Source organism: Nicotiana tabacum, chromosome 8 (assembly GCF_000715075.1).
Source record: "Nicotiana tabacum cultivar K326 chromosome 8, ASM71507v2, whole genome shotgun sequence".
NCBI classification, from domain to species: Eukaryota; Viridiplantae; Streptophyta; class Magnoliopsida; order Solanales; family Solanaceae; genus Nicotiana; species Nicotiana tabacum.
In genome coordinates, this window is record NC_134087.1 from 192,113,342 (window position 1) to 192,124,104 (window position 10,763).

Genomic DNA, 10,763 nt, shown 5'->3' on the forward strand with positions numbered 1-10,763 from the left:
AAAAAATCAATATCTAATATATGTATAGAAGAAAAAATTAATCGTGGAATTTTCGGGCAAAAGAGATTTGGTTGAACCCCTTCTGCCCACCTAGCGTTGAACTTGCTGACAATCTCTAAGAATTGATATCAACCAGTATATCTTTAAAAAGACTCAATATTTTCAATAATTTAATTATTTTCATAAACAATTCTAGTCTTTTTTTCATAATTGACAAAAGAATAACTTTAACCACTAAGGTGCGATGAATAAATCTCTCTATCCTTACCAATATATATGATCTTAGGTCGGAGCCTTAAGAATAAAAAAACTTGTTATAGGGAGCGGTTCTCCCTTAGTGGGTTCTAAGCGACACGAATTTAAATTAGACTGGCCGATAAATTTCCGACACTTGAAAGTTAAACCTAAAAAATGTTTCATGAAAATTGAGAGGAGCAGTAAATAGATAATTCCACTCTAATACGAAATTCAAACTCTGACACCTTTGTTAGCATTATTCGATTCACATAATCTTCACACCCAATATTGTATATACACACACAATACACACATATACACAAAAAGACATATACATACACATATACACACACATATACACACACATACCTACACACAAAAAGACATACATATACACACACTGTTTTTCACCCCCACCCCCCGAAACACCCCTGGGGAGGGGGGGGCATGCATGTTGCTTCTCTATTGCAATAATAACATCCTCAGACCTCCATTTAATGCAATATCACCATCTCTCTTCACATAGCATTTACTCCTCCTTCCTCATTTTTTACTCTCCATTTTCTCAATCTCCTTATCTCTACAACACGAGGGGGTTTCTCCACGCTTTCTTCTTCGTCTTTTTCAATGGTCAACTTCATCTCTATACTCTTCACTTTTTGACTTGTTCCACCTATAAAAACCCCCTCTCCTTTTCACTATTTCTTCACCACATTTGCTCGCCACCCACAAATTAACCCCCTCTTTTGTTAGATCTCTCAAATTCTTCTTTTTTCTTAGCTTCTTCAAATTAAAGCAAGAACCTCCCTACCTAGTTAATACTCAAAGTCATTTATTTTTCTTTTGTCCCAATTAAGTTTTAATGTATACACTCATATATACATACATATAGTCTAAAGCTCCTACCAATTCTTATCTAGTAAGCTTGTCAATCTATTTTTTTTAATTATTTCATCTAGATTTTTAAGGTTGGTTGATAACCTATGTACACACTTACACAAAGAGGAGAGAAAGTAAAGATTTAGTTGCATTTTTCAAGATTTTGAGTCTATCAAGTTTTAAAAACAAATAATTGGGGTGTGATGTTTTCTTTTTCCATAACTTAACCCCTATATATATATATATATATATATATATATATATATATATATAACACTTTGACACTCTTACTATAAATGCAGTTGTCATTTGAGATTCTCTAATAAAGACACCTATTAATTTCTATATCAATAAAAAAGTAGTAAAATCTGTTGTTTTTTTTCTTTCTTTTTTTCTCTTCTTTCTCCCTTTTCATCAGCTAAGCAGCTGGTTCATTTGGAACAATTCACAGCCATAGCTGAACTAAAAATGATGAAAAACCAAAAATCTAGATCTTTTTTCTTTGACTTATATGGAGTTTTGTTTTTAGGGTTTTTGCAGAGTGGAGTATGCCGTCAAGAATTTCTCGTCGGGCTAACAAGATGTCGTCGTTGGTCGTAAATGATGGAACTGATATTGGATTTTCTTCTTCTGGGCTTCCACTTGGACAGGTCAACTCTAAACACTTTTTTTTTCGGCAGTTGAACTGATAGTGTAAACTTTTTAGTAGATAAACTTTAAATCCTTAATTTATTTTTCTATATAAGTGTCTCTTGGGTGTTTTAAGATCGATTGAACTTAAAGTAATGCATGTTTTGATTTCTGAGAATTTTTTTTATAGGCATGATGTCATCAAAGTGAATTCTTCGCTCCACTGTCCCAATGTGGTGGAATTCGGATTTTGAGTGCCAAATGAGTTTTCTTTTTCCTATGTATTTTAGATATTTTAAAATTTTAATTAATTATTATGATTTATAGTATTTTTTAAGTAGTTTTTAAATATATACATTTTGTTTCAACAACCCTAAAGATTTTATGTCTGAATTCACGATCAAAATTAAAAAAATTGACTTTTAAAATTCGAGCTCCGCCACATAATTGGGACTACGAGAGTATTATTTATAAACAAAAAGAAATCTAATATTGGCCCCTCTTTTTAACTGTCTGTTTTTCTTTTTATTTTACTTTCTTGAAAAGAAAAACAAAATAGACTCGATCGAGATCATTTTGTTCTCCATTTAATTAATCACTAATGTTTAGTAAAATACATAATTTTGCAATTTCGAGTAAAATCCTTTTCGAAAATTGGAAACCGCGTCAAAGGTTTTTTTTTTTCGGGAGGGGGGGTTGGGGGGTTTGTAAATATTGGTCAACCAATAGTTTACTGTATTCCAGACATTTTCAACATTGGCTTTTACTCAACTATCAAGACAAACTAATTAAAAATAGACCATTTTACTCAAGAAAAGACTAATGTCCCTTTCTCTGTCTTCTGCCTTTTATAGTTGTAGGGTTCTTAGACTTATTTCTTCGTCGTTAAAAAAAAAAGACTTATTTCTTCACTTTCTTAATACAAATTGAACACAAAATGATTAAAATCTCAGCTTAAAAGATTAACCATTTTTTGTTACAGTCTAGTAGCATGATGGACAGTCAGCTTCATTCGCTGGACATGTTATCAAACACATCAGAAAGTGAAATGCCAAGACTGAGTAGTGAAGATTTTGGAAGCAAATCTGGTAATGAAGGCAATTCTGGTGGTGATGAACAAGATGTCAATAATAAGAGCCTCAAGCGAAAGCGTTATCACCGCCATACTCAGCATCAGATCCAAGAATTGGAAGCGTAAGCCTGAATCCACGAAAACTAACAACAAAAATAAAAGAAAAAGTTTAACTCATATCCACTGACAATATAATAAAATTTAACTCCAAAAAAAAAAAACAAGAACATTTACAAGATTTTGGCTTTGAAAAAATGTTAGAGATCATGGGATTCGCCACTTTTAATATTTATGCGATTTGATTTGGTCTTTTTGTGATTTTCAGATACTTTAAGGAATGTCCTCACCCAGATGACAAGCAAAGGAAAGAGCTAAGTCGAGAATTAGGGTTAGAGCCTTTGCAAATCAAATTTTGGTTCCAAAATAAGCGTACTCAGATGAAGGTATAATATAATGCACTTAATTCATTCATTGGCTCCACAAAATATTTATTATAATAACTTCACATTATAATAAAGAAAGCATGAGAGACATGTTAAGCAAGTCATATATATTTTGCAAAAATAACCAAATCAAATGTAAACAGTTCATCTTACTCAGCTATAAAAAGGAAGTCACCAATTTTCTTGTTTTACTATGAATTTGGACATGTAGTTACAAATACTCAATATATTCTATTCTTTTTTATGTGAAACTTTTTCTTATAGTTTGTTTTTAAAAAAGGCACATGTTTATAATTATAATATTTTAACTTTAAACTTCACATTTTACTCTTGATACATGATTTTATAACTAAAGAAATTGTCATGACATATTTAAAACCACAATTTAAGTACCAAAGTTCTCCCTTTTTTGAAACTTTAATTTGTACCTGATCAAACACTACTACATAAAGTGAAACAGGAGTATACAATTTAGAAAATGTGTCAAACATGAGTGAGTCATTTTCTTACCTTTGCTATTTAAATTAAGAATAGAATATGTATCCAAAGTCATGTCTTTACACTAATTTTAATTCTTCTTTGAAATCTTCATGTGATGTAGTTAGCAAATATATTCACACATAGCATTAATTTTTAACTTTTATTTTCATGTGGATGCAAATTCTACCTTGACAGACTAAAAATGAGCGCAGTGAGAACTCACAGCTTCGAGCAGAAAATGAAAAGCTTAGGGCAGAAAATCTGCGGTTCAGAGAAGCTCTGGGCAATGTCTCATGTCCTAATTGTGGTGGACAACAACCCCCTATTGGCGAAATGTCATATGATGAACATCATTTAAGGTTGGAAAACACTCGACTCAGAGAAGAGGTAAACATTCAAGAACTATACATATTTTGTTTGGGATTCCTACCTGGTGTTCGCGGCGGAAAATTTCACATTATAGATAAAGTGTTCCCTAACAAAGACGACTACATACACAGGGCTCGAATTTTATTTTTCTAGCCGGTATATATAGATTATACATTAATTATATACAAGTATACATATATTACACATGAATTATACATATAAGTTATACATTCGTCGGCTATATATAGTTTAAGATATTAGGTGGACGACTATTTGGATTAATTCTACTAAAAAAGTAACGATATTGTTTTAATGTATGATATTTGCCAGTAAATTTATTTCTACTAGTTATGGATACTCACCTATAGTTGCCTTTAAGATGACATGATATTGTAAATAAATTTTAATATGTCAGTGTGTAAAATTTTAATATGTGAGTAACCCTTTTTCCATAAGTTTTACTTCTATTCTGTACACCGTCATTGTAGACATATTTATATACTGTCAGGTCATCCAAAAATAACTACAAGTAAGTGTGAATTAAAGTTAAGATTAGTATCTTAAAAAATAATAATTAAGTGTGAATTAAAGTTAAGATTAGTATCTTAAAAAAATAATAATTTTAATCTACTATAATCCGTTAAAATACATTGATAGTCATGTAAAAATTCTTTTATATTACCAATGCAATCCTTTTGTCACTTGGAGGTCGTTAATGTATTTTTACTTTTTTTTCCCCTACCATCCCCACCCTCCGTTTATAGATTGAGCGCATTTCCAATATAGCATCAAAATATGTGGGGAAGCCATTTTCAAACCACAACAATGGTTACTCTCCTTCACTTGATCTCCGAGTTCCTGCATTTTCACCCCCACAAAGTGTCAATGGAGACGCGTATGGAGATGGCGAAGATATTATAATAAGTTCAATAATTGGACCGACTGACGCTGAGAAGCCATTTATCATAGAACTTGCAGTTGCAGCCATGGAAGAGTTTGTTCAAATGGCACATATGCAAGAACCACTTTGGTTCCCTAGCATTGAAAATGGAACAAGCTTGTTAAATGAAGAAGAGTATTTTAGGATTTTTCCAAGAGGAATTGGACCTAAGCCTGATGGATTTAAGACTGAAGCTTCAAGGGAAACTGCTGTTGTTATAATGAACCATGTTAACCTTGTGGAAATTCTCATGGATGTGGTACGTTTAATTTTATTTTGTTTCTGTTTCACATTTGGATTTAAGTTATATGCACTGACGATTAAGATAATTTTTTATACTATTAATGCAATTTAACGGGTTGCAGCAAGTTGTCACTTTTTTTCCAGGTTATCATATCAGGATTGACATGAAAAGTTACCTATGTTGTATATCAATTTTACTTGATGGCGTAAAAACCTATATATTGTCGGTATATAGAACTTAAACTCTTAATAACATTCTGCCCGAGAAGCGAGAATTGAGGTTACAAGATATTGAATTGCAAATAAATATTAGCATAAATGAATAGATTAATTAGCTTTACACATAGACGATAATTTCTAGTCCTAGGACCTCTTGTAGTGTGCTTGTTGCTGTTTTAGACAACATACCTTTTTAACTTTATTCACCAAATGGTGAACTAATAAGATTATAGTTGGCAATTTGGATCTTTTTTGATTTCCCTTTGATCCCCTTTGTTGGATCTATGGCTCCTTTGGTGATTCGAACCCACGACCCTGGGGTTGCTGGAGGGAGGGGGGGGGTACGGAGGCAATTTGGATTTAATATATTAGTTATAACAAGGTCACAAATATAAAGATTTATTGCTGCTCTAAGTAGAAATAATGTTTTCGATATAGTCTTGTTTTCCAATAAGTCGATATGTGAATAACGTATTGATAAGTCTTAGTTTGTCTTGTGATCTCCAGAATCATTGGTCAAGTATGTTTTCTGGTGTTGTCTCGAGAGCTTCAACTATTGATGTACTATCAACAGGAGTAGCAGGAAATTTTAATGGAGCATTGCAAGTGGTAATAAATGGCATTCTCCTTAATTTATCAATTATTCCAATAGATAACCACATCAAAATTATTCGCACTCTGTGTGTAACAGTCGGTGTATAAAAGTTCTTGTGAATTTTGCAGATATTAGCAGAAATTCAAGTACCCTCTCCTCAAGTTCCAACCCGAGAATGCTACTTTGCGAGGTATTGCAAGCACAGAGTTGATGGTACATGGGCTGTTGTCGACGTTTCATTGGACCATTTACGCGCTATCCCATCTGCTAGGTGCAGGAGAAGGCCCTCAGGTTGCCTGATTCAAGAGATGCCAAATGGGTACTCAAAGGTAAAAATACTTATCAAGAATCATCCAACTACATTGCGATACAAATACATTTAACTCATATATAGTGGCAGTATAATGTAAGTAACAAGTTAGTACATGTTCTTACTTGTTAGGTGACCTGATCGTGTAAAATCCTTTATTAGTGTATAGAACTTAAACTTTTCCAGAATATGCTAACAATTCCTATTAATTGATGTGTTTTTTGCTCTAGGTTACATGGGTTGAACATATTGAAGTTGACGATAGTGCAGTCCACGATATTTACAAGCCATTAGTGAGTTCTGGCCTTGCATTTGGGGCAAAGCGATGGATTGCAACTCTAGATAGGCAATGTGAACGTCTCGCAAGTGCTATGGCCACAAATTTTCCAACCAATGACCTTAGTAACATGGGTAAATACATTAATAACTCGTTAAATGTAACAAGTTAGTAACATATATTCACCTCAATTAGTATTTCTTATGCAGTGTTGACAAATCAAGATAGCAGAAAGAGTATGTTGAAGTTAGCAGAGAGAATGGTGAATAGCTTTTGTTCTGGTGTGAGTGCCACAGCTGGTAATCAATGGACGACGCTTTCTGGAAGTGGCACCGATGATAATGTTCGAGTAATGACTAGGAAAAGTGTAGATGATCCTGGGAGACCACCTGGTATTGTCTTAAGTGCTGCAACTTCATTTTGGCTGCCGATTTCTCCTAAAAGAGTGTTCGACTTCCTCCGCGATGAAAACACTAGGAGCGAGGTATCACCACGTCAATGCCTCTTAAAATCTAGTTTTATGCATGAGTTTAACTTATATAGACTGACAGTATAAAATTTTCATTATGTTAACACTGTTACTCTACTCTGGTTATAGTGGGACATTCTCTCAAATGGGGGTATAGTTCAAGAAATGGCTCATATTGCTAATGGCAGGGAAACAGGCAATTGTGTCTCGTTATTGAGAGTAAATGTAAGTCAACTATAATCTTCACATTTACTTTCTTTTCTTAAATATTCGTCAAAGTTTTGTTGAATTGTATCGTTTCGGTTAAAAGTCTAAACTGCTAGATGATACACTTTTATTTAATTAATTATACACGCCACATCACGTGTGAATCTGATTCTTTTTTATGAGCCAAGCATGTGAAATCTCATTTTTGGTGGTGCTAATACTTGAATCGGGATCTTCGCTTGCTCTACTACCATGTTGAACTGTGTGACTACCTTCTCTAAATTGTAAGGTTTTAGAAAAAACACAAACTTTGATTAATTAATCATATTCTAAACAAGTTTAACTAAATTAGAGGGATGAATTAAGATACTAATGACTGTGCTTTGCTTGAGCTGAGGGTCTATCAGAAACAGTCTCTCTACCTTCACAAGGTACGGGTAAGGCTGCACACACACTAATCCCCCTCCCCCAGACTCCACTTGTGAGATTACATTAGCTTTGTTGTTGTTGTCACATTGTTGTAGAATTAAGATACTAATCCAATCTTTCATTTGTTAAATACAGAGTTCAAACTCAAGCCAAAGCAATATGCTAATATTGCAAGAAAGCAGCACTGATCCAACAAACTCCTATGTTATCTATGCACCTGTTGATATTGCTGCAATGAATATAGTATTAGGTGGTGGAGATCCAGATTTTGTTGCCCTTTTACCCTCCGGATTCGCGATACTACCCGATGGCCCTCCAGGAAATAGTAGAGTTGGTTGTGGTGGATCTCTACTAACTGTTGCATTTCAGATTTTGGTTGATTCAATTCCTACTGCAAAGCTTTCACTAGGATCAGTTGCTACTGTGAACAATCTCATTGCTTGCACTGTGGATAGGATCAAAGCTGCTCTTTTATCCGAGAGTACACCTTCTTAAGCTGTAAGTATTTCTTTGGCTATCAAATATGAGCATAAATATATATTTTCTATGGAACTTGCAAAAAATTTGAATTGAATGAGCTAGAAGATTTTGAAATGGGAAGACCCTAATTCATGGAGGGTCTATGAGTTTTAATGATAAGGTACCACTGTAAACTGGGGTTTCGGTCTAGTGGTAGGAGAGCAATACATGATATGTGGGTGAGGCGCACGCCTAGTGATTAAGTGAAAAAGGGTAGAAGAATGCGCCAATTATCCACTGAATTTTGAACCATGCACCACTAGCCCTTGTGGATTTCTCGGTTACAAAAAAAGAAGGCAAAATATATAGACAAACACTCAAACTTGGCCCCAACTTTAATTAAGAATTTTGTTACCTAAAAGATAGTTAGAGGTAATTATCCTAAATATTGGTGGAATTAGTAATATGCAACATGGTATTAAAATTTTGCTGATAACTTAAAAATTCCTTACATTATTAGAGTATTAATAAAAAAAATTAATTTTGTTTTTTCACTTTTTTTTTTTTTGGTTGCAGCTATATGTATGGAAAAGGAGAAATAGAGAGGGCGGCATGAAATAAGTTAAGCGGAAGTCAAGAGCGCACCTTCATCCTTTGGTTGCACAAATCAACCAAGGAGTCAAAAACTTTTTCTACAAAGTTTAGTTAGGTTAAGAGGTTCGTGAACTGACTTCCTGTGGCAATTCCAAAGAGAATTAGAAATTTCTAAAGAATATCTAGAATTTAGAATATCTAAGTAGGATCTTTTTTATTATATTTCCTTTTTCAACACAGGTCTTGATCCTGTGTAATTAGGGTTCACCTCCTGTATGTCTAGTTCTAGTCTTTCAACTTGAGAACATTTAGCAGACTTTTTTGTCCGCTTTTGCTTAACTATATCAGAATATATTAAAATTATGGTTTCACTTGCTACATTTTCTATGCGATCTTTGCACAAATAGCCGTCGAATTTATTATTTATTTTTTCTTTTTGGCACATAAATTATATACTAATTATATATGATTATATACATATATTATACACCAGTCATTTATTTTTTTATTAAGTTATTAAGTAAGCAGCTATTTAGGTTAATTCTTCTTCTTTTTTCATTTGCTTGAGATGAACATTTCGCAAGCTTCCCCTTTTTTAATTTGATACCTCATAGTTATAATCGGGATATGATTAATATTTGGCCAAATATATAGACAGGCCCTAAAGTTATCATGTCTTTTCATTTACGACAGTTCAATTGAAGCTTTACTTATTAGACACTTGGGGTCAATTGGTAAGTGAATTAAATTATCCTTGGACTAATTTATTCCACCTCCGAGGTAGGATAATATAATCCCAAATTTGATGGGATAAGGTGGGATATTCAGTATTAAGTCCGTGATTAAATTATATTATATTTGATTAATGATACATTTAATCATTTACCTTATCCCGCATGTCAAACTATCCCTTTACGTTTGTCCAAATTGTAACTGTTGAATACCTCACGCTTATGTGGCATAAGAACTAAAGAACTAAGAAGTGATTTCAGTGGAAGTTGAACGCATATTTTTTGTGGACATCTTTCATGCATCTTCTTCTCAAAAGTCGAGAGTAACTTAAATCATGGTCATAAGTTGATGTAAAAATAGCAGGGCTGGTCAGTTTTCGGACTGGTCATTCAAAAATAGCCAGTATTTGTCAAGTCATTGAAAAATAACCACTATTTTGCTGCAACAGAGATCGGTCCAGCATAATATACTGAAGTTCGGTGCACCTGTGTATGAACTTCCAGCATATTATGCTGGAACTCCAACACACGGAAAGTTCCAGCATAATATACTGGAGATTCGAGCACTTGTGTATGAACTTCCAGCATATTATACTGGACCGATATACTTTGCTTGAACTCCAGTATATTATGCTGGAGTTCTAGTGTACTTTGAACATTGTTTTCGCTCAGATTTATCTTTACATGAAAAGTGGCTAAATTTCAATTACTTTTGAAAACATGACTGTTTTTGAATGACCACTTATAAATCTGGCTATTTTTGAATTTCTCCTTTTAAGTTGATAAGTGGAGGAGTAGCCCGACTCTGACCGGGCCCAACGTGAATAAAATTTTATTATTTTATTATATATTGTGTTACCCTTGTGATTCTATGGTGAGTATTGCTTACTACTTTTTCAAAATCTTTGTTATTGTTCTTTGTAAGTACCAAAGTGAGATATAAAAAGTAATACTTCTTTAAATAAAGGTATTGTGACAATATCAATTGGAACAATTTAGATTGGAATCACTAATTATGTCTACATCTATCCAAGGCAACTCAACAAAGAGCAAAGTACTGTAAAGCTGATGTAATCACCAAAACCTAGCTATGGGTTCTACATGTAATTATAAAAATACTTTTAACCATTTGATTTCAAGTATCACTATATGAACTCCAAATAATTTAGTTAGTTTAACT

The 10,763-nt window shown here is 33.3% G+C and overlaps 1 protein-coding gene across 2 annotated transcripts; it reads left to right on the forward strand.

Moving 5' to 3' along the window:
- The first annotated feature begins 961 nt into the window (after positions 1-961).
- Positions 962-9,228, forward strand: LOC107773019 (homeobox-leucine zipper protein HDG2-like). 2 transcript variants are annotated; one of them, XM_075219955.1, is made up of 13 exons: positions 962-1,051; positions 1,646-1,766; positions 2,729-2,940; positions 3,144-3,261; positions 3,937-4,128; positions 4,875-5,309; positions 6,020-6,121; positions 6,236-6,436; positions 6,648-6,828; positions 6,904-7,178; positions 7,293-7,388; positions 7,935-8,297; positions 8,835-9,228. In XM_075219955.1, exons 2-12 carry the CDS (start codon positions 1,665-1,667, stop codon positions 8,292-8,294), a joined length of 2,274 nt encoding a protein of 757 aa, XP_075076056.1. In that variant the 5' UTR covers positions 962-1,051; positions 1,646-1,664; the 3' UTR covers positions 8,295-8,297; positions 8,835-9,228. The 2 variants fall into 2 exon arrangements, with proteins under 2 accessions (XP_075076056.1, XP_016447957.1); XM_016592471.2 differs by lacking the exon at positions 962-1,051 and having other exon boundaries at positions 1,609-1,766.
- The last annotated feature ends 1,535 nt before the right edge of the window (positions 9,229-10,763 follow it).

Bases quoted from the DNA above. Each gene is read 5' to 3' on its own strand.
- LOC107773019 (XM_075219955.1), top strand. From the start codon at position 1,665: ATGCCGTCAAGAATTTCTCGTCGGGCTAACAAGATGTCGTCGTTGGTC. The intron at 3,262-3,936 runs GTATAATATAAT...CTACCTTGACAG, and splicing joins ATAAGCGTACTCAGATGAAG to ACTAAAAATGAGCGCAGTGA. The intron at 6,829-6,903 runs GTAAATACATTA...TTTCTTATGCAG, and splicing joins CAATGACCTTAGTAACATGG to TGTTGACAAATCAAGATAGC.